The 24,944-nt window shown below is 47.1% G+C and overlaps 1 protein-coding gene across 1 annotated transcript in view; it reads right to left on the reverse strand.

Annotated features, from left to right (window-relative positions):
• Positions 1-24,944, reverse strand: part of LOC143783098 (NACHT, LRR and PYD domains-containing protein 12-like) — a 173,728-nt gene that overhangs the window by 92,144 nt on the left and 56,640 nt on the right. The window contains exons 5-6 of the mRNA XM_077271350.1: positions 21,374-21,439; positions 15,566-17,246 (exon numbers count right to left, since the gene is read on the reverse strand). Of these exons, the coding sequence (XP_077127465.1) occupies positions 15,566-17,246; positions 21,374-21,439 (1,747 nt within the window). The remainder of the gene's footprint in view (positions 1-15,565; positions 17,247-21,373; positions 21,440-24,944) is intronic.

Below are 24,944 nucleotides of genomic sequence, written 5' to 3' on the forward strand. Positions count from 1 at the left end.
AGTCTGGGTAGCACTGGCAGGCTAGAGCTCTCAGGGCTGCTGTTACCAACAGTGGGTACGACAGATTCGCCGATAGCAGAGGGAGGACTTGCCGGTTCAACAGTTGGCATGGCATCTTAAGTTCGGATCTGCTGAGCTTGCTGAGGCTGCGGGACCGGATGATCTGGTACCACCATTGTTTCTGGTGGGTCCGGCTGTTGGAACATTAGAACAGGTACCACGATGGCCTGATTTATCTGAGTCCAGGACTGGGGAAAATCACCAAGGACAGTGTGGATCATCTTCTCCTCTTCCACAGGCGGGGAGATTCCTGGAGCCGTTTCCCCCTTTTCTCAATTTATCAGGGCAGATCTTAAGGTGATCCCTGGATATCGCTGTCGAGGTCTCCCCTCCGTCCTTGCTGATGAGACAGACCTTCGTGTTGTCGAAATCAGATGGCAGGATGGTATACGGTTCCGCTTCCCATTGGTCATTGAGCTTGTGTAGTCTCCTCTTTCGTTTGAGTACTTGCTCACCAGGTGACAGGGGAATCGCAGGAGCGTGCTGGTTGTAGTCCCTTTCTTGTTTTTGCCTAGCCTGGGCGAGACTTCTTTCTACGCACTCCTGTACTTTGCGGTACCTTTGCTGCCTCTCTACATCCCAATCTGCGTCCGGTGAGGTATCTTCAGGGACTAGGACCCCCATGTCCAGATCAACGGGTAACTGGCTAGACCTTCCTCGCATCAGGTACGCTGGAGTGCAGTTGGTAGGATTTACTGGGATATGATTGTATATATCCACCAAGTCAGGCAACTTTGTCGGCCACAGGTTCCGTTCCTCTACGGGCAAGGTCTTTAATAAGTCAATCACCACTTGGTTCATCTTTTCGCACATCCCATTGGTTTGAGGATGGTACGGTGTGGTTCTGATCTTCTTACACCCGTACAGTTGGCAGAACTCTTGGAACACTTCTGCTTCGAAGGCTGGTCCCTGATCGGTCAGTACCTTCTCTGGGTAGCCATGGGGCCTACAAAAGTACTGCTGGAAGGCCTTGGCGGCAGTCCTGGCCGTTAGATCCTTGACAGGTACAACCACCAAAAATCTGGAGTAGTGATCCACGATGGTAAGAGCGTAGATATAGCCTGACCGGCTAGGTGTCAGCTTCACATGATCCAGCGCGACCAGTTCGAGCGGCCGTTTGGTGATGATAGGCCGCAGGGGAGCCCATTGGCTGTCACGGTCCTTCCGGCGTAGGCTACATGGACCGCACTCCCGACACCACTTCTCAATGGCTCTCTTCATGCCAATCCAATAGAACCTCCCTCGGAGCAGCCTCTCTAGCTTCCTCCATCCGAAGTGTCCGGCTCCATCGTGGTAGGCTCCCAGAACCATGGGCGCATCCCGCCTCGGTACCACTATATGCCACACCAATTCATGAGTACGTGGGTTGATGCTTCTCCGTCACAGCTTGCCATCATGGATAAACAGTTTGCTTCTCCCCCGCCACAGCTGTTGGGTCTCCTGTGGATCATCTGGGCCGGGATGCAACCCTGCCTGCGTCAATAGCTCTTTCACCCGACGGACCGCGGGGTCACCATCCTGGGTTTCCGCCCACCCGTGGTGGGGCAGGGGGTTCAGCGTGGCACCCGGTTGGTTTTTGTGCCTGTTCCTCACATGATGGGAGTTCTGAGTAGCTTTAGGGCGATGAAATTCAGGTAGCTCCACCTCTTCAAGTGCCTCCGGGTCTTCCTCTGCTTCCGGCAAATTGGGCATTCGAGACAAGGCATCAGCATTTGCATTCTTGTGTCCTGCCCGGTACTTGATGGTGAAGTTGTAGTTGGACAGCTGGGCCATCCATCGCTGTTCCAAGGCTCCGAGCTTGGCGGTGTCCAGATGTGTTAACGGATTGTTATCCGTGAAGACAGTGAATTTCGCTGAGGCCAGGTAGTGTTTGAACCTCTCTGTCACGGCCCAGACGATGGCAAGGAATTCCAGCTTAAAGGAACTGTAGTTGTCAGGGTTCCTTTCCATGGGACGAAGTTTCCTGCTGGCATAAGCGATTACCCTCTCCTTGCCCTTCTGGACCTGGGACAGCACGGCTCCCAATCCTACATTGCTGGCATCCGTGTACAGCACAAACGGTTGGTCGTATTCGGGGTAGGCCAGTACCTCTTCTCCCGTCAGTGCCGACTTCAAGCAAGTGAAGGATCCTTCCAGCCCCTCGTTCCAATCAAATGGGGTGTTCTTCCCCTTGGTCTTCTTCGATTGGCCCACCAACAGGTCTTGCAAGGGCGCGGCCTTCTTGGTGAAGTCCTTAATGAACCTCCGGTAATAGCCTACCAGCCCGAGGAATTGCCGGACTTCGTGGAGGTTGCTGGGCTTCGGCCAATCCTGGATCACCGTGACCTTGTCGGGGTCTGGGGCCACTCCTTCAGCGCTCACCACATGGCCCAGGTACTGCACTTTAGGTTTCAGCAGATGACATTTGGACAGCTTCACCTTTAAGCCAAAGTTGGACAGGGCTTCAAACACCTCAGCCAGGTGTTTCAAATGGTCTTTGTAGGTCTTGGAGAAGACAATGACATCATCCAAATACAGCAGTACGGTTTCAAAGTTCTTGTGCCCCAGACAGCACTCCATCATCCTCTGGAACGTCCCCGGGGCATTGCACAATCCAAAGGGCATGTAGTTGAATTCGCAGAGACCCATCGGTGTCGTGAAGGCCGTCTTCTCTTTGCCCGCCTCCGCCACGGGAACCTGCCAGTACCCACTGGTGAGATCTAAGGTAGAGAAGTAGTTAGCAGATTTTAAGGCAGCCAGAGACTCCTCTATCCTGGGCAGTGGGTATGCGTCCTTATGTGTAATACGATTCAACTGCCTGTAATCAACACACATCCTCATTGTACCATCCTTCTTTTTAACCAGGACTAATGGAGCTGCCCAGGGGCTACAACTGTCTCTCACCACCCCAGCCTCCTTCATTTCTCGCAACATGTCCTTGGCACACTGGTAATGAGCTGGGGGTACAGGGCGGTATCTCTCTTTTATGGGTCGGTGATCTCCCGTGGGGATGTGATGTTGGATCCCTTTCACCTGCCCAAAATCTAAGGGGTGTTTGCTGAATACCTGCTCGTACTCGTGAACCACCCTGTAAGCCCCTTGTTTTTGATGGGATGGGGTAGAGTCAGTGCCCACATGCAATTCCCGACACCAATCTTTCAAGTGCCCTGCAGAACCGTTGTCCTCCGCCACGTTTGACGGGACCAAGGGTTCAGGTGTCTGTATCACATTATTATTGACAGCGAACAGTTTGGCGAGCGTGGCATACTTGGTAAGGTGAACCTCTTCCTCCCCACAATTGAGGACACGCACGGCACCCTCCCCTGGCGGACGTCAACCACCCCCCGAGCTGTCAGGATAGTAGGCCTATTATCCGAATACACGGGTTCTACCAAGGCCTGGTAGTCTTTACCCCTGAGGCCTATGGCTGCCCGACACCATATTAACATCTCGCTCCTGGGGGGTACCGCGATGGGGTTTGAATCACTCAGTGACACGACCAATCTCACCACCATTCAGCTCTACCTGCTGTCTCTGCATCAGAGCTCTTATTTCTTTTTGCAGGGCACGTTGTTTACTGTGGCCAGCGGTTTCTGCTACCTGTTGCAACAAAACAATAACTTCTGCAAGACAATTTTCTATAACATTAGTACCAATAGTCATCATGGGATTACATTCTCGGCGGTCAATATCAACAATTACAATTCCTTGGGCTTTCAATTCCACCCGCCCCACTTTGATGGTGGCCTCTTTATACCCCACTTGTGGCAATGGCTGACCATTACTGGCTATGATGGTGAAATCGCCATCGGGGCCACGAGTAATATCGGTGTCCTCCCAATACCGTTTATAGAGTACGTAAGGCATAGTCGTCACCTGAGAACTGGTGTCCAGCAAAGCATTCAGGGGGATGCCGTCAACCACTACAGGAAGAACTGGTCACCCTCCAATGTATTTGGCTCTCCAATGCTGTGGGCCTGACCGTCCTACTCCTGGGGGTTGGCCCTTTGCCCCAGGGGTTGCTCGTTTAAAGGACAGTACCTTGCAAGGTGGCCCACCTGATGACAGCGACGGCAGATGGGTCGTCCATCCTGATGGAAGCGATCGTCGGCCCGGCCTCTGGTCAGCGGAGTCCTCCTTTGTCGCATCCAAGGAACATCCTCCGGTCGGGAGGCCAGCTGGATCTTCTCCGTGGGGGCCTCCTGTAGGGGGACTGCACCGTCCGGGCCAGGGCAGCAACGCTCTTGGTCAGCTCCTGCATCTGGAGGCGGAGTCCTGCAGGGGAGTAGTCTTCTAAGCTCTGGGCATCGGCCTCGGCGGCGAATGGGACATCCGACGCCACCTCCTGGTGGTATGTGAGAGCGGGACGCCTGGGAGGTGCTGCACGGCTAGGCTGTCGCTCCTGCAATGCCTGGATAGCTTTATTCTTGAATTGCGCAAAAGTCAAGTCTGGATTTTGCATGGCCAGGAAGTGCAAATGGCTCCGTTGGTGACTGCACAGGAGCCCCTCAATGAACCGCTCCTTCAGGAGTTTTTCCTCATCCTGCATGCTGTCGGGGTCACTATGCTTAATGGCCCGCATCGCCTCCTGGAGATTAAGGGCATAGTCCCGTAAGCTATCCTGCGGTCTCTGGTTGCATCCATAGAAAGTCAATTTAATTTCCGTAGCCGTACAGGTATCGAAGGTGGCTTTAAGCTTTGCAAAAACCTGCTGTGCTGTCCCCTTATCCGCGGCGGGCCAGGACTTCATTTCTCTCAGAGCCGCTCCAAAGAGTTGGCCGGTTATCAGATGGACCTTCTGAGGCTCTGTCAGGGGATAGAACTCGAGCAGGCTGCAGATCCCTTCTTTAAAGTCAGTGAAGGTATGCGACTCCCCGGAGTATCGTGGGAGCCAGGCCGCTCCGGGCAGGTATGGCATAGAGAAGGGCATTATGGCCTTTGTGGTAGCGGCAGTGTCCAACTGGCCGATGGGGGCAGCGGGCTCCGGGGCTGCCAGTGGTGGTATTAGGGCCGTGGCTTCACCCGCTGCGGGGACCGGAGCTGCCCCTGCGTCCACAGCTGTGGCCGCCACCTCCTCTCCTCCTGACTCGGACATGGCTGTCCCTTCCTCCCACTAACCTGCTGGAGGTTGGAGTTCCTCTTCCGGGATTAGCACCTTCCGCGCTTTCTCGTTCCGCGCTTTTCGACTGGTTCCGCCCACGAAGCTGAGGCTCCTCCTTCCGTGCGCGGCGATGGCGAATTGTGGCGGGAACTCTTGGCGCAATAACAATGCACAGTCAATAAGTCACAGTCCAAGCATAATAAATCACAGTTCCAAGGCACACATGACCTGATTCTTCAGGCTTAAGTAGATCCTGTTCGTGACGCCAAGTTGTAGCGCCCCCACTGCCGCAGGGCTGAGGGGTACCCGGTACCGGGCCTCTGACTCTCTGCTCTGGGGTTGTCACGGTGGCTAAACCCGGTCCGTGACCCTGCTGAGGGGCGTACGATAATAGATGTGGATGGTGGTGGTGGTGCGGTGCAGTAAATAACGAGGACACCAGGTTGCAGTCTCTTTACCTCTTTACTGAAGGCTTCAGGTGTCCAATCCAGGGCACTGTTAACAGGGCTGTCTGAGACTGGCCGGTCCGACGGCACATCAGGAGCCCCCTTCACAGGTGAGAATCAGCATCTACCTTCTAGCGCCTGTGTGTTGTAGTCCTTCCCTGCTGAGCACCCCGGGATAGTCCTCACAACTGCTTCTGTCTGTCTCTGATGTTCGTTCTCTCTCCGTCCCCCAGATGATATGGCAGGATGCACCCGTATGACGGGGTAGGCCTGGAGTTATTCTGGGACTCTAGAGTCGCCCCTCTCCCGCAGCTGCCTCCGTTGTCTGCTTAGGTGATATGTGTGAGACAGCCAACCTATAATTGGCTGTCCTGCCGTGGTTTGAAGTATTGCTTAAAGTCTCTTACTTTCTCGGCGTTCCGGCCACCGACTGTTTGCACCTCAGAAGGATGTTGCCTCGGTCTTACAGCACAACTCCTTCTGGTCCTATTGCCTCTTTGCTGTATTCCTGCTTTTCTCACTCGGCACAATAAACTTCGCTTCTTGTCCTTTCTTTAGGAATCTGTCAGGATCCCATCCCTGACAGGTCCTCTCTCTAGCTCTTCCCAGTTGCTTCTCTCTGTCTTCCTGTCCAACCCCCAGTTTTACCAGAGTGTGAGGAGTGGCCTACTAGATAGAACCACCCCCCCTGGTGGCCGGAGTGTGAAGTGTAATGTGAGTGTTACCTGATCAGGTGAACTCCTTTAGTGCAGTCAGACGTAACATCACTCCCCTTAGCGGCAGAGCGACATTACTGCAACGACCAGGACTCTGGGGCGCTGCATATACACTGCTCAAAAAAATACACTAAAATCCCACATCCTAGATATCACTGAATGAGATATTCCAGTTGTAAATCTTTATTCATTGCATAGTGGAATGTGTTGAGAACAATATAACCTAAAAATGATCAACGAAAATCACAACTAATATCCCACGGAATGAGGAGTTGGAATGATGCTCAAAATCAAAGTGGAAAATGAAGTTACAGGCTGATCCAACTTCAGTGGAAATGCCTCAAGACAAGGAAATAATGCTCAGTAGTGTTTGTGGCCTCCATGTACCTGTATGACCTCCCTACAATGCCTGGGCATGCTCCTGATGAGGTGGCGGATGGTCTCTTGAGGGATCTTCTCCCAGACCTGGACTAAAGCGTCCACCAACTCCTGGACAGTCTGTGGTGCAACGTGACGTTGGTGGATGGAGCGAGACATGATGTCCCAGATGTGTTCAATCAGATTCAGGTCTGGGGAACGGGCGGGCCACTCCATGGCTTCAATGCCTTCATCTTGCAGGAACTGCTGACACACTCCAGCCACATGAGGTCTTGCATTGTCCTGCATTAGTAGGAATCCAGGGCCAACCGCACCAGCATATGGTCTCACAAGGGGTCTGAGGATCTCATCTCGGTACCTAATGGCAGTCAGACAGGCTACCTCTGGTGAGCACATGGAGGGCTGTGCGGCCCTCCAAAGAAATGCCACCCCACACCATTACTGACCCACTGCCAAACTGGTCATGCTGAAGGATGTTTCAGGCAGCAGATCGCTCTCCATGGAGTCTCCAGACTCTGTCACGTCTGTCATATGTGCTCAGTGTAAACTTGCTTTCATCTGTGAAGAGCACAGGGTGCCAGTGGTGAATTTGCCAATCCTGGTGTTCTGGGGCAAATGCCAATCGTCCTGCATAGTGTTGGGCTGTGAGCACAACCCCCATCTGTGGACATCGGGCACTCAGACCATCCTCATGGAGTCAGTTTCTAACCGTTTGTGCAGACACATGCACATTTGTGGCCTGCTGGAGGTCATTTTGCAGGGCTCTGGCAGTGCTCCTCCTGTTCCTCCTTGCACAAAGACTGAGGTAGCGGTCCTGCTGCTGGGTTGTTGCCCTCCTACGGCCCCCTCCATGTCTCCTGTGCACTGCCCTGTCTCCTGGTAGCGCCTCCAGCCTCTGGACACTACGCTGACAGACACAGCAAACCTTCTTGCCATAGCTCATATTGATGTGCCATCCTGGATGAGCTGCACTACCTGAGCCACTTGTGTGGGTTGTAGAGTCCGTCTCATGCTACCACGAGTGTGAAAGCACAACCAACATTAAAACGTGACCAAAACATCAGCCAGAAAGCATTGGTACTGAGATGTGGTCTGTGGTCCCCACCTGCAGAACCGCTGCTTTATTGAGGGTGTCTTGATAATTGCCAATAATTTCCATCTGTTGTCTATTCCATTTGCACAACAGCATGTGACATTGATTGTCAATCAGTGTTGTTTCCTAAGTGGACAGTTTGATTTCACAGAAGTTTGAGTTACATGGAGTTATATTCTGTTGTTTAAGTGTTCCCTTTATTTTTTTTTAAAAAAAAGAAAAACTGAAATATCACATGGTCATAAGTATTCAGACCCTTTGCTCAGACACTCATATGTAAGTCACATGCTGTCCATTTCCTTGTTATCCTCCTTGAGATGGTTCTACTCCTTCATTGGAGTCCAGCTGTGTTTAATTAAACTGATAGGACTTAATATGGAAAGGCGCACACCTGTCTATATAAGACCTCACAGCTCACAGTGCATGTCAGACCAAATGAGAATCATGAGGTCAAAGGAACTGGCCAAGGAGCTCAGAGACAGAATTGTGGCAAGGCACAGATCTGGCCAAGGTTATAACAGAATTTCTGCAGTACTCATGGTTCCTAAGAGCACAGTGGCCTCCATAATCCTTAAATGGAAGAAGTTTGGGACCACCAGAAGTCTTCCTAGACCTGGCCGTCCAGCCAAACTGAGCAGTAATGGGAGAAGGGCCTTGGTGAGAGAGGTAAAGTAGAACCCCAAGATCACTGTGTCTGAGCTCCAGAGATGCAGGAGGGAGATGGGATAAAGTTCCACAAAGTCAACTATCACTGCAGCTCTCCACCATTCGGGCCTTTATGGTAGAGTAGCCCGACGGAAGCCTCTCCACAGTGCAAGACATATGAAAGCCGCATAGAATTTGCTAAAAAACACATGAAGGACTCCCAGACTATGAGAAATAAGATTCTCTGGTCTGATGAGATGAAGATAGACCTTTTTGGTGATAATTCTAAGCGGTATGTGTGGAGAAAACCAGGCACTGCTCATCACCTGCCCAATACAATCCTAACAGTGAAACATGGTGGTGGCAGCATCATGCTATGGGGGTGTTTTTCAGCTGCAGGAACAGGACGACTGGTTGTCATTGAAGAAAACACGAATGCGGCCAAGTACAGAGATATCCTGGATGAAAACCTCTTCCCGAGTGCTCTTGAGCTCAGACTTGGCCAAAGGTTCATCTTCCAACAAGACAATGACCCTAAGCACACAGCTAAAATAACAAAGGAGTGGCTTTAGAACAATTCTGTGACCATTCTTGACTGGCACAGCCAGAGCCCTGACCTAAACCCAATTGAGCATCTCTGGAGAGACCTGAAAATGGCATCCACCAACGTTCACCATCCAACCTGATGGAACTGGAGAGGATCTGCAAGGAAGAATGGCAGAGGTTTCCCAAATCTAGGTCTGAAAAACTTATTGCTTTATTCCCAAGAAGACTCATGGCTGTACTAGCTCAAAAGGGGCTTCTACTCAATACTGAGCAAAGGGTCTGAATACTTATGACCATGGGATATTTCAGTTTTTCTTTTTTAATACATTTGCAAAAATTACTACATTTCTGATTTTTTTTTCAGTCAAGATGGGGTGCAGAGTGGACATTAATGAGAAAAAAATTAACTTTTTTTGAATTTACCAAATGGCTGCAATGAAACAAAGTGAAAAAGTTAAAGGGGTTTCAATACTTAACGTACCCACTGTATGTAAATGGAATAAAATAAAAGTGATATAAGTGAATGTGAGTATAAGTGGGAGTAAAACTTATAAGTTATGATGAAATAATTATATATATCTTTAAAACCTCCTTATCATATGACATATATAGGTGAGGTGTGGTTGACAAGTCTGTGCCAATCCCGTCCTTGTTCATTTTGATAAGTCAGCTTGTCAGCATATTCAGTTGACAGGTGGATGCACCTATCGGTTATAATACCCCCAGTGGCACTAAAACCCGCTCTGACAAAACGCTAGTGGCAGGGGAGGCCAGCACCTCCAAGGCGTAGAGGTACAGTTCATGCCACGTGTCCATCTTGGATACCCAATAGTTGTGCGGCACAGAGGAATCACGGAGGACGATGGTACGGTCGGCTAGGTATTCCTACACCATCTTCCAAAGCTTTTCCCTCCTTGTCAGACTACCCCGCGCATCATGGCATGGGTGCTGGGTGGGTCTACTGAAACTGTCCCAGACCTTTGATAGTGTTCCCCTGACTCTGTTGGACCTGATTTTTGTCTCCCTCGCCTCTCCTCCTCCTTAGTTGCCCAAGAATCTATGACCTCTGCCTCCGGTGTTGTCAGATGGGAATTTTTCTACTAATTGTTCGACTAGGGCCTTCTGGTATTGCACCACTTTATTAGCCCTCTCCGCTATACGAAGGACAAATGGAAAGTTCTCCTTGTTTTGTGGGTCGAGAAGGGTGAGTAATAAGCAATAACTGTTGGCGAAAATGAGTACAATGCGAGGGCCATGGGAAAGGCAGCGGGACATAAAGTCAGCCATGTTTGCCAGACTCATCACAGGCAAAACTTCCCTGTCCCCACCAGGAAGACGACTCTCCATCTCCTCCTCCTTCATCTCCTCTTCAGCCCATCCATGCTGAACAGATGGGATGAATCTGTTGTGAGTAGTGCCCTCTGTAGCGCAGGCTGCCATCTCCTGTTCCTCGTCCTCCACCTCAGCCTCCTCCTCATTATTACCCAATCAACGATGAGAAGATGAGATGAGGCTGGGTAGTATCTCCCTGTCTACTTTCTTCCTCCATCTCCTCCTGGCCCACATGCAAAGCTTCCTGTTTAATTCTGATCAGTGAGCATTTGCGTGGACTCAGATGCGGGATGGTTATGCTGATTATGGTGTCATCGCCACTCACCATCTTGATTGATTCCTCAAAGTTTTTCAGAACCTCACAGATGTCAGACATCCACACCCACTTTTTAGTTGCTCTGTGTGAAGGCTGACCGGAATACCAACGGGCATGTTGTAGTTGGTATTCAAGGCTCACAAAGGCTTGCCAACATGTGTAATGTGGAGTTGCAGAGCGTGCTCACTCGCACACCAGTTGGTGAGCTGGCGCTTGCAAGTGCTGTTGTAGCACTGCTGGACTGGTTGCAGCTACAGCTGACTTGCGGAAATGGACGCACGCAAGGTGCAGCTTCACAAATAGCTCAGACAAATCTAGGTGGGTTTTCAGATACTGCTGAATCACTAAGTTGAGCATGAGTGCCAAGCATTTGCAAGCTTGTGAAGTTTCAGAGTCGCCACCAGATTACAGCAATTATCACACACGACCATGCTTGATTGTAGGTTCAGCGGCGAGAGCTACATATCAGTCTGGTCTGTAAAGGTATGTGTCCACGTTCAGGATTGCATCAGGATTTGGTCAGGATTTTACATCAGTATTTGTAAGCCAAAACCAGGAGTGGGTGATAAATACAGAAGTGGTGCATATGTTTCTATTCTACTTTTCCTCTAATTTTTCCACTCCTGGTTTTGGCTTACAAATACTGATGAAAAATCCTGACCAAATCCTGATGCAATCCTGAACGTGGACACATACCCTTAGACCTTTCCACAACTGTGCGGCAGTGTGCAGTTTGTCAGCTAAACAAATTAATATTAGCAGAGCTTTTTACCGCTTCACCGAGGCAGTGCTGAAGTCTGACTTCTTAATAATGGGAAAAAAAAATTCTGAGGCCTTCCTCTACTTCTCTTCCATGGTGTATTGCAGTCCCTCCTTCTAATTTTTGGCAGCCCTTGCACTTAGTCTATAGGCTTTATGAGTCTAGGCGTCCCAATACCTAACAATTATAACAGAATGTGTATCAGGCCCTTCTTTATGTCTAATACGGGGTGTATCGGAGTCCGTTAAAAAGCAAAATGTTAAAATTACATTTAATGGTGACTATCAGTGGGTGTAGTTATATTTCCCCCTCTACTGTCATCTACTGTAGTCATAAACAACGAAGAAATACGATGAGAGATGGCCCGGATATTAAGGCTATGTTCACATGTTGCGTTTTTGCTGCATTTTTTGAAAGCTGCTTTTTACAGTATTAGAAAAAACTATGAGATTTCAGAAATCTCATCCACATGGTTGCTTTTTTTTACTGACTGAAATGGAAAACTGTTGTGTTTTTGAAAGAAGCAGCATGTCAATTCTTTCACTGTTTTTGCAGCTTTTTTGCTCTATTGAAAGCAATGAGAAAGTGCAAAAACTCAGCAAAAATGCTACATGTGAAAATAACTGTATGTGGCGTGTTCACACAGGGAATGCAGGCATCTGGCTCCAGCCTATTAATAACGCCCTATGGCGGGCTGCCCAGTGCCAAAATGCATCCCGTGTGAACAGAGGCCACAGTGTACAGAACCAATTGGGCCCAGCTGCACCCTGCAAAAAGATATACGTGCAAAATCAAAACATATAAATATATGTAAGGTATTGGTTGATATTCTGGCCATAATATGGAAGATGGCAACCCACGTCAAGGGTCCTTACTTATTGCCAGTCCTACACTAACATGAAAAACACCAAAAAAGGAACAATCCAAGAAAAAACACCAAAAACAGGCAGAGATGCTTACCTGTCTGAATAGGCCTCAATACTAATGCACAAGCAGGATGCAGCGGACCCAAATGACCCTTGACGTGGGTTGCCAGCTTCCATATTATGGCCAGAATATCAACCAATACCTTACATATATTTATATGTTTTGATTTTGCACGTATATTTTTTTGCAGGGTGCAGCTGGGCCCAATTGGTTCTGTACACTGTGGCCTCTGTTCACACGGGATGCATTTTGGCACTGGGCAGCCCGCCATAGGGCGTTATTAATAGGCTGGAGCCAGACGCTTGCATTCCCTGTGTGAACACGCCACATACAGTTTTTATCTTAGTGCACGGGTGCACCACACGGCCAAACCCTTATTGAAGGCTGGCTGTCTCATCAGGTATTGCACCTGTGCATTTGCTATTTCATTTGGGTCCGCTGCATCCTGCTTGTGCATTAGTATTGAGGCCTATTCAGACAGGTAAGCATCTCTGCCTGTTTTTGGTGTTTTTTCTTGGATTGTTCCTTTTTTGGTGTTTTACATGTGAAAATAGCCTGATGGGTGGAGGAGACAGGGTTTTTTTTCTCTAATTTGAATTTTGCCTTATCTACAAGTTATTATAAAGGAAATAATGTTTCCTAACATTTTTTCCTGTAAAATCCTTTTTTTATTTTCACTTATGAATGTTTTATTGTCAGCTTATAAAAGTGGTGTAATACTCTGACAACATTGTTCCCAGCAGCAACCAGAGATTCAGGCTATGTGCACACATTGCAGATTTGCCTGCGGATATTTCTGCACTAAATCCGCAGCTCTTGGCAGAAAACGCAGGTGCGTTTTTGGTGCGTTTTTAGTGCGGTTTTCTCTGCAGATTGTCTGCGTTTTTGACATAAATAAAGCTTTTGAAACTTGACAAGCTTCAGTAACAAAAAAAAAAAAAATGTCATTTCCTTGTCCAACCCCTTCTTCTTTCAGCCTCCATTTTGTGAAAACATCAAAATGAGTGGAAGCAACCACAGCATGCCGCAGATACAGCTCCGCAGGCCGCACCGGATACTTATTCTGGGGTTGTTGCTGCAAATATTGAATAATCATAGACAGCAGGTAAGCTAAAGCGCATTTTTTTTTTTTTTGTATCGCTAAACATAATCTGCAGCGCTTTACCCACATCTCTTTTTTTTTTCACACTGTTCTGTTCTACAAAATATATATATTTGTTTTTATTTTAGAGGCAGCAGCAGGAGAGAAGACGTGCACGGAAAAGACTCTGGGTGCACCCGCTTGTCGCCGAACGTCCACAAAAAGGCCACTTTTATGTCCTTTACAATGATTTGAGGAAGTAAGTTGAAATACATGAAAAGACAAATTATGTTTTTCCACAAATGTTATGATATGTTAGGTAACCATTTGTTTTCTTTTTACATTTTCAGATACCCTGAAAAGTTGCTTCCAGGCGTCTTCCCCATGCTCTTCCCATTCCATCTCAGTGCTATGTCCATCCATTTCACTGATTTTTCTGCCCCCCAGCCATCCTGCCAGGGTCTGCCGGAAAAATGCATAAGTTTCCCATTGACTTCCATTGTACTCGTTCCTCAAGCATCTGACCTGCTCGATTTGCATTTTAGTGCTGCCTCATCACTATTTATCACTCATTCCAAGGTTTTCGAGACCAAACTAAAAGAAAAAGGTTATCTATCTGATCTTGTTTGCGCTGTTTTCAGGAAAATATTACAAGAATTTCAGTTGTCTACAGGAAAACAAAATCATAAGTTACATTACATCCCTGGTTCATGAGGATAAAACAACCAAATTCAGGTATTTTTTCTTCACCACATTCAATAGCAGAAACAAGGAAATCTGCAAAGTGCTAAATATGGACTATTGCTCAAGAACACAATTCTCAGCTCTCCTGGATCTAGTACTTAACCAGTCAGAGTACAAAGCTACTCTGTCTGCCTCATTACAGTGACTTCCTCCATCAGGAATCCATTTAAATAAAGATTTCTGAGATGCAGTGCTCAGTGTAGCGCACAGGATAAATGCACACAATTCCTTAGGTCCTCTGGAAGACTAGTATCACGGACTCCAATATTTATCAGAGGTTAAGCTATCACCAATAACTAACATTATCTAAGTTATGATGGCATTAGAGACATGGACAACAACAAGACCATGAGCCATGACACCGTGGATAACAACAAGACTGTGAGCAGTGATACCATGGATAACAGCAAGACTGTGACACGTGACTCCGTGGATAACAACAAGACTGTGACACATGACACAGTGGATAACAACAAGACTGTGAGCCGTGACACCGTGGTTAAAAGCAAGACTGTGAGACTCCACGGATAACAAGACTGTGAGCAGTGACACCTCAGATAACAACAAGACTGTGAGCAGTGACACCTCCGATAACAACAAGACTGTGAGCCTTGACACCGAGGCTAACAACAAGACTGTGAGCAGTGACACCTCAGATAACAACAAGACTGTGAGCCGTGACACCGTGGATAACAGCAAAACTGTGATCCGTGACACCGAGGCTAACAACAAGACTGTGAGCAGTGACACCTCAGATAACAACAAGACTGTGAGCCGTGACACCGAGGCTAACAAGACTGTGAGCAGTGACCCCTCAGATAACAACAAGACTGTGAGCCATGACACCGTGGATAACAGCAAAACTGTGATCTGTGACACTGCGGATAACAACAAGACTGTGAGCCATGACACCACAGATAACAACAAGACTGTCAGCCGTGACACCGAGGCTAACAACAAGACTGTGAGCAGTGACACCATGGATAACAGCAAAACTGTCAGCCGTGACACCGAGGCTAACAACAAGACTGTGAGCCATGACACCATGGATAACAGCAAAACTGTGAGCCTTGACACCACAGATAACAAGACTGGAATCTCGGGGTGTTTCCCATTAGAATATAGCAGATGGACCTGCCAACCCCAAGATGGCTGCTGCCATGAACTGTATGTAGGAGGGTCTTTACATGTCCAGAGGTAAAATATCACATGTTTAGTTTTATTTGCTGACTCGCAACTGAAATATAAGTATAACTTAGTGTGTTTGATGGTGAAAGGTCCTCTCTAAATGATGAATATGGTGCAAACAGAAGTCTCTATTATGCTTTTTTCTTTAGTAAAAATGGTTTTAAGGACAATGATGAATAGAGGCCAATCATTATATCAGATGTTTGTCAGAACCTTACTACCACAGAAATATACAATAAAGTTAGAATTTTACCTCAGACTCCGCAGGTTACGTAACGTGGGTGCAAGTCTCCCCAATCCTTCAGGGTCCAGGGAACATCCAGAGAGATTGAGTTCTTCTATTTTTGTGCAGGTTTCCAGAATAAAAGCCAACACTGTGCAGTCTATAGCTGACATGCGAATCTGAGAGAGGTCGAAATGTTTGTGTGATCCGAGTGATTCCAGAACCAAAGCATTATTCCGTGCTTCATACAAATAGAAGAATGTACTGAGAAGTCGCTTCTTGTCTTTACCTTCCCCTAGCCTCATGTCCTTTAGCCAAGTGATGACATCTTTGGAAGTCTGAGTCGCTCGTGTGTCCAGATATCCAGTTAGTACTGACCTGGTGGAGTTGTCTGATAGACCACACAGGAACCTGAGGAATATTTCACCACGGCCATCAGAACAGGATTTGGCTTCCTTCAGCGATTTCTCTAACTTCTCAGGAGAATAATCCACATAATGCACCAAGGCAGAGAAGAATTCCTGCACAGTGAGATGTAAGAAGGAATAAGACACAGGTTCCTCTGATTCCATCAGAAAACTAGATAAAAGCTTGGATTTATTGTCCACATCGAAAGAATCCAGATCTCGGTCATCAAAAATAATCAAATGATTCATTACTCCATGTTCAGCCATCCACCCGATGGACCGAAGAATCTCCTGAGCGTCACTTTTGTACAGGCTGTGATTGGCCAGGATGTTGGCAACAAATATGGCAAAGAGTTGTGTCCCGGTTTTGGGTAATAATGATTCCAGCTGATCACTGCTCGTGTGTTGGAAGCTCCTGGATAATACTGTACAGATGATCCAGCAGTAGGACGGGAGGTAGCAGAACGTGTACAATATATCATTCTGCTTAACATAATTAAAAGCCTTTTCTGCCAGTTCATGGTTTGGGAAGAAATTTTCAAAGTACATCCATCGTTCTTCTGGGAAAAATCCAATGATTTCAACTATTCGTTGGAAAATGTTACAATCAATTAATGCCAATCTGGTTGGGCGACTGGTCATCAGAAGAGAACAACCATTAAGAAGAGATTTTCGCACCAAACTCACAACAATCTGACCACAAGGTTTGAGCTGTTTAGGATGAGAGCACAAATTACTCAATGTGAAATCCATTTCATGAAGGCTTTCATCTAAACCATCAAATATAAAGAGAAGTTTCTCTGGATCTTGTAAGATATCCCCAAGCTGTTGCTCCAGATATGGGTACTGATGAAGGATCAGGGTCTCCAGACTAACCTTATCCAATCTGTTCAGCTCCCGGAATTTAAAGAAAAACACAAAAGAGAATCTTTGATAGAGCTCGCCCTTCACCCAGTCATAGACAAACTTCTGCACCAGTGTGGTCTTCCCTACACCGGGCACTCCGCTCACCATTACCATACGTGGCACAAGTCTGGACGAGTTGCACCAGCGGAATAACTTGTTGGGTGAAATCTGTTGAAGTGAATATTGTTTTCTCTTTAAATATTCCTCATGTTTTACCCCGGTCTCTACGAGCTCATTCTCAGAACGTTCCCTAAAGTGATCACTGGAGATAATAATGAGGTTCACATAACGTCTACAGATTCGAAAACTTTCCTCTCCCTGGTTACATCTGGGAGGTTTGTTCTCTAGAAGTGTCTCAGTTTTTTCATATAAATGTTTCTTGTGAGTCTTCTGGACGTCTATAGCAAATAGGGAAAAAAAGAAAAATTAAAGACAAGAAGCTGAAACTAAGAATATTTTGCTGTAAAATTGCTGATATCACTCATTAGTAAACGTGAGGAACTTCATGGCTTGTTTTTCAAGGAACATTACAACTGTATGTAAAAATGTGGTGCATACCGTGCACTTTTTTGCAAACATACATGGACTTCTGGTATATTTCACACAGAGTAGAGTTGGAAAGTGAAGTTGTTACATGGAAATTATGCAGTCAGACTAAAAATTCTTGCAGTTCACGGCATTTGCTTTTTTCATTGACAAACATGGTGTGTAAAACATTAATTATTTTTACTGCATGACCAAAATTTAATAAGGTAAATGTAATCCCTTTAAATAAGTTGTCCGGGCACAGGTACTGATGACCTGACCACGGGACAGGTCATTAATAGCCGACTGATGGGGGCCTTACAACTAGCACATCCACAGATCAGCTATTATTTGCTCCAGCAGACCCTGGAGGTAAACATTTTGAAGAGTTTTTAAAGTGTAGCAGTCACTGCTGGGAGCTGCAGAAAAAATTCTATTCAAAGGAATAGGAGTCGTGATGCATTAGCAAGAGCAAATAACAGCTGATTGCAGGGCTGCCATGTGGCAGACCACCTCTGATCTGCTATTAATGACCTATCCTGGGATAGGCCATTATTATCTGGTCAATCCCTTTAAGTAGCCGGGCATTTCTCGTTTTTGCGTTGCTATTTTTTACTCCTCATGTTCTCAGAACCTTGTATTTTTTATTCTTTCATCTATATAGATGCATGTGGGCTTATTTATCACAGGACAAATTGTAGTTTTTAATTACATCAATCATTAACTTAAAAAGTAAAACTGTGTTTTGTTTTATTTCAAATAAAGGACTATTCTTGCTTTGTCTTTACTTACCATATAACTATAGGATTAGTAATGGATAGGTATCTTATACACGCCTCTCCATTACTAAGGGTACCGTCACACAGTGCAATTTTGATCGCTACAACGGCACGATTCGTGACGTTCCAGCGATGCATTTACGATATCGCTGTGTCTGACACGCTACTGCGATCCGGATCCCCGCTGAGAATCGTACGTCGTAGCAGATCGTTTGAAACTTTCTTTCGTCGTCTAGTGTCCCGCTGTGGCGGCATGATTGCATTGTGTGACACAGGTTGTATACGATGTGCGCACAGTAACCAACGGCTTCTACATCGCAAATACGTCATGAAATTATCGCTCCAGCGCCGTGTATTGCAACGTGTGACCGCAGTATACGACGCTGGAGCGATACTTATACGACGCTGCAACGTCACGAATCGTGCCGTCGTAGCGATGAAAATGGCACTGTGTGACGGTACCCTAAGCCATGGGCTTGATGTCACCTGACCATACAAAGGTGACATCAACCTCACAAATATTATCCCACTTGCCACCTCCACATGGTAAGTGGGAAGAGTCAGGCAAAGCACCAGAATTGGCGCATCTAATAGATGTGCCTTTTCTGGGCGGCTGCAGGCTGCTATTTTTAGGCTTGAGGGCCAATATCCATGGCCCCTTACCAGCCTGAGAATGCCAGCCCCCAGCTGTCTGCTTTAGCTTGGCTGGTTGTCAAAAAAGGGCCCCACGCAGTATTTTTTTTTTTAAAATATTTTTTTAAAAAATTTAAAAAAAACGGAGTGGGGACTCCTCTATATAACCAGCCATTATAAAGCTGACAGCTGAGGGTTGCAACCCTCAGCTGTCAGTTTTGTCTGGCTGGTTATCAGAAATACAGGGGAACCCATGGTGTGTTTTTTCCTAAATAATTTATTTACAGCTCAGACAGTGGCTGATGAATAATCCCATTAGCCACTGCCTGCTCTCACTATTTTTAGCGGCAGCAGACATAGGTTGATGGAAGTAGTAGTTCCATCAGCTGACGCCAGTGACCGGAGGTAAACCTTTTACCTTTGGTCACAGCTGAGCACTCATGCTGTCATCTGACAGTGTGGGATCCACAGCACTCTGACCAGTGATAATAATCTTACCACTGATCAGACCTGCCAGTGATTCACCCAGGGTTGGGGGGGGTTGAACCTGAAGAGTAACAGAATTCCTGGTGTAGTATGTGTTCGGGGTCCGTGCCTGAACAGTAGGTGTTCGGTGCGGACCCCAAACTTTAGTGTTCGGGTTCGCCAACAGTTTCATGGCTTCCAGTACCATCTATATGCTGATGACACTCAGATCTACCTCTCTGGTCCAGACGTCACCGCTCTGCTGTCCAGAATCCTGAATTGTCTATCAGCCACATCCTCCTTCTTTTTATCACGCTTCCTAATGTTCAATGCGGACAAAACTAAACTTATCACCTTTCGTCCATTATGCTTAACCCCTGTACCTGATCTATCTATGATAATAACCTTCGTCTCTACCCTGCCCTTCAAACCGCACATCCAAGCTTTCCTCATCTCCTACCACCTGCAAGTCTAAACTATTTCCAGAATTCATCCTTTTCTCAAGCATGAATTTACTAAAATGCTATTGCATGCCCTCATCATCTCCCGCCTCGACTACAACAATATCCTCCCAACTAACACCCTCGCACCTCTCCAGTCCATTCTTAACTCTGCTGACCGACTAATCCACCTCTCTCCTCGCTACTCTCCCCTCTACAGATCCTTCCAGAAATGGTTGTGTTTTGGTATCTTTTCTTTAATCCTATAATTTCAGCATTGCGCTCCCATATACACAGAACACGAAGAGACCAGATAACTTGTGTTTCATCATTAATGGATGACGGTAATCTGTTTTCTGCTGTTACAACCAGCACACACCGTTCATTATTATTTTGTCTTATCATCTCTCCATCTTTCCATCATGCAAATTATTTAATTACTCTGTTTTTGTCTATTGGAAATATAGATCCTTATGTGACTAGCTATACTTTATTTTTCAATTTGAACTGTCCTGTTATTCATAAGGTCTCATCGGAAGGAGACGCAGGGTCCATGTATAACATTTCGCTATCACACATTAACAGTGGATCAAAAATAAAATGGGGCATCCCTTCACACAAGTAGTCATTAAGGTAAAACCAACAAAAAAACAACACCTGTTAGCATAAGTGTGACATGTAGGAGCTCATACACACTGTGGCCATTAACAGGTTAATATAACCTAGAATAAAAACGTAGAAACACTGCAGTAAATAAATAGTAACATGTGCAAAAAATCCCTGGGTACACACTGCAGTGAGGAGTTCCCAATACGGATGGGCCCTTTCTCTAACATTTCACCTCTCTATTGGCCAGAAGGCATCAAAATAGATGGGGGCAGAGCAGGACCCGTGCCTGACTGTTTAGCACCTGCCTGTGGAAATCTGAATTTCGCTGCAAAACCTAAAAGGGATAGCCACAACCTAAAATGTACTGTGTACAAGAAAAGATGCAAACCCCGCAAATAAAAAGGACCAAAACAAACCCCAAGGGTCAGGACAAGGTAGTCATTAAAAGGTGTCTGTAAAGGAGACCTTGCTGAATTCTTGACAACTTTCAGTCTTGGGGAGATTTTTGAGAACAATTAATGCATGCCGCTACATTCTTTTTCATATTACCCCCTCTTTTTACTGGCCTTGCCCTGTATCTTTCCCCATGAATGTGCATCTGGTCACCAGGGCTCCGTCTAAAGATGACACATGCCAGCAGATAGCACAAGAGCGCTGATTTTTGGGAGACTTCTGTAGAGCCTTGGAGATTTACCAACTCCTCTGAGAAGTCTGCTCTTTTGGTGGGAGTTTTTCCAGACATTGTGAGAAAGTTGACAAATCTGGTCTGACTTAGGGCTCATACAGACGTCCGATCTTGGACCACAATGCATGGACTGGCTGCTGCTCTCCCAACCCAATGGTGACAGTTTCATATACTTCTATGAGGCTGTCACGCTCCGGTCAGGACCAATGTGACCAGTCCATGCACTAGCTGCCCATGCTTGGACCAATTTGCATGGACGTCTGCACGATTCCTTATGGACCAGAAACTGCTCCAGCAGCTCACCTGATTATCTTGGATTTGCTGGAAATGGTTTGGTTTAATAGAAGTGCGGTGCATTTCACTAACACATTTGCATACTTTCCACTTACCTTTCAGTTCTGGGAGAAGTTGATGTCCGCATTTATCCAGTACTATTTGTTTCACCAAAGTGTCCCCTAATAAGGAATGGAAAGAACTTTTTAAGATCATAGACAGATATATAAAGTGCCCAGCACCCTCATTATACCCTAGTCCTTGCATAGTGAAGGGTTGTTTTCCTGGATGAGGACTTATGCAGTTTTGCAAGTTCTAGGTCTCTCGATGGGCTGACTACGCTGTATGTGTACTGAGGCGAGCTTCCAGGGCTGCTGAGTGCAGATGGAAGGGATCCCACTCCAACGAGCACTTCATCACATTCAAACAGTCCCTCACTACTTTCAAGACCACACTCGCCACAGCAAAACAAACCTACTTCTTATCTCTCATATCATCCCTGTCTCACAACCCCAAACAGTTATTCAACACCTTCAATTCTCTCCTCCGCCCCCCAGCACCTCCTCCCTCCCCACTCATCTCAGCTGAAGACTTTGCCTCATTCTTCAAGCAGAAGATTGAGAACATCAGAGACAGTTTTAGTAAACAACAACTGCCCTAACTAAGGTCAACAATGACTTATTAACCACCAAGAGCAAGCGGCACTACTCTATCCTCCTCCTCCTGGACCTGTCCTCTGCCTTTGACACAGTGGACCATTCCCTATTGCTGCGGACCCTCTCATCCCTTGGCATCACAGACTTGGCCCTATCCTGGATCTCGTCATACCTAACAGACCGGACATTCAGCGTCTCCCACTCACACACCACCTCCTCACCTCGCCCCCTATCTGTCGGAGTCCCGCAAGGTTCAGTTCTAGGGCCCCTGCTCTTCTCTATTTACACCTTTGGCCTGGGACAGCTCATAGAATTTCACGGCTTTCAGTATCATCTCTATGCTGACGACACACAGAGCTACATCTCTGGACCAGATATCACCACCCTATTAACCAGAATCCCTCAATATCTATCTGCTATTTCATCGTTCTTCTCCGCTAGATTTCTAAAACTTAACATGGACAAAACAGAATTCATCGTCTTTCCCCCATATCACATGACCACTAGTGTTGAGCGATACCGTCCGATACTTGAAAGTATCGGTATCGGAAAGTATCGGCCGATACCGGCAAAGTATCGGATCCAATCCGATACCGATACCCGATACCAATACAAGTCAATGGGACTCAAGTATCGGACGGTATTCCTGATGGTTCCCAGGGTCTGAAGGAGAGGAAACTCTCCTTCAGGCCCTGGGATCCATATAAATGTGTAAAAGAAAGAATTAAAATAAAAAATATCGCTATACTCACCTCTCCGACGCAGCCTGGACCTCAGCGAGGGAACCGGCAGCGTTGTTTGTTTAAAATTTGCGCTTTTACTTGGTTACGTGAAGTCCCGGCTTGTGATTGGTCAGGGCGGCCATGTTGCCGGGACGCGGACCAATCACAGCAAGCCGTGACGAAATTACGTCACGGCTTGCTGTGATTGGTCCGCGTCCCGGCAACATGGCCGCCATTAACCAATCACAAGCCGGGACGTCACGGGAGGCTGGACACGCGCCCATTTTAAAAAGCGCGCGTGTCCAGCCTCCAGTGACGTCCCGGCTTATGATTGGTCACGGCGCCATGTTGCCGGGACGCGGACCAATCACAGCAAGCCGTGACGAAATTACGTCACGGCTTGCTGTGATTGGTCCGCGTCCCGGCAACATGGCCGCCATTAACCAATCACAAGCCGTGACGTCACGGGAGGCTGGACACGCGCGCTTTTTAAAATGGGCGCGTGTCCAGCCTCCCGTGACGTCCCGGCTTGTGATTGGTTGCGCCGCGATCAACCAATCACAAGCCGGGACGTCACGGGAGGCTGGACACGCGCCCATTTTAAAATGCGCGCGTGTCCAGCCTCCCGTGACGTCACGGCTTGTGATTGGTTGCGTCTCCCATGTGACTGCGACGCAACCAATCACAAACCCGGGACGTAATTTTAAAATCCTTAAGGACCTGAAATTACGTCACGGCTTGCTGTGATTGGTTGCGTCGCCCATGTGACTGCGACGCAACCAATCACAACGCCTGAACGTAATTTTAAAATCCTGAAGGACCTGAAATTACGTCACGGCTTGCTGTGATTGGTTGCGTCCCGGTCACATGGGCGGCACGCAACCAATCACAAGCCGGGACTCACGTAAAGGAAAGAAAAGCGCGAATTTTAAACAAAGAACGCTGCCGCTTCCCTCGGTAAGGTGCAGGCTGCGTCGGAGAGGTGAGTATAGCAATATTTTTTATTTTAATTCTCTCTTTTACACATTTTTACATTAATGTTGTTTCGATACCGATACCCGATATCACAAAAATATCGGATCTCGGTATCGGAATTCCGATACAGCAAGTATCGGCCGATACCCGATACTTGCAGTATCGGAATGCTCAACACTAATGACCACCCCAACGAACCTATCCATTGCAGTAAACGGCTGCCCACTCTCCCCAGTCCCACAAGCCCGCTGTCTTGGGGTAATCCTTGACACTGATCTCTCCTTCAAACCACATATCCAAACCCATTCCACTTCCTGCCGCCTCCAACTCAAAAATATTTCACGGATCCGTACATTCCTCAACCAAGAATCTGCAAAAACCCTAGTCCATGCCCTCATCATCTCCCGCCTCGACTACTGTAACCTCCTGCTCTGTGGCCTCCCCTCTAACACTCTCGCACCCCTCCAATCTATTCTTAACTCTGCTGCCCGACTAATCCACCTGTCCCCCCGCTATTCCCCAGCCTCTCCACTCTGTCAATCCCTGCACTGGCTCCCCATTACCCAGAGACTCCAGTACAAAAGCCTAACCATGACATACAAAGCCATCCACAACCTGTCTCCTCCATACATCTGTGACCTCGTCTCCCGGTACTTTCCTGCACACCTCCGATCCTCACAAGATCTCCTTCTCTACTCACCTGTTATCTCCTCTTCCCACAATCGCATACAAGATTTCTCTCGCGTATCACCCCTACTCTGGAACTCTCTACCACAACACATCAGACTCTCGCCTACCATCGAAACCTTCAAAAAGAACCTGAAGACCCACCACTTCCGACAAGCCTACAACCTGCAGTAACCACCGATTGACCAAACCGCTGCACGACCAGCTCTACCCTCACCTACTGTATCCTCACCCATCCCTTGTAGATTGTGAGCCCTTGCGGGCAGGGTCCTCTCTCCTCCTGTACCAGTTGTGACTTGTATTGTTCAAGATTATTGTACTTGTTTTTATTATGTATACCCCTCCTCACATGTAAAGCGCCATGGGATAAATGGCGCTATAATAATAAATAATAATAATAATAAAATAATAATGTGTATATGCTGAATACACAGTAATGGTATAGCCAAGAGGTGGCAGCCAAGAGTCTGGTCTGCCACCAATGCTTCAGGCACATTTCATCTCATAAATAGACAAGGAGATTAATGATGTTGGAGGTAATTGCTGCCACTATATATGGGGACAGCACTGTATATAGGGACATCTATGCTGTGGCAGTCTCATCATTTTACATTTTGTTAGTCACAACTGAATGAAAACAGGCACCA

The sequence above is a fragment of the Ranitomeya variabilis genome, chromosome 6 (genome assembly GCF_051348905.1).
Source record: "Ranitomeya variabilis isolate aRanVar5 chromosome 6, aRanVar5.hap1, whole genome shotgun sequence".
NCBI lineage: Eukaryota > Metazoa > Chordata > Amphibia > Anura > Dendrobatidae > Ranitomeya > Ranitomeya variabilis.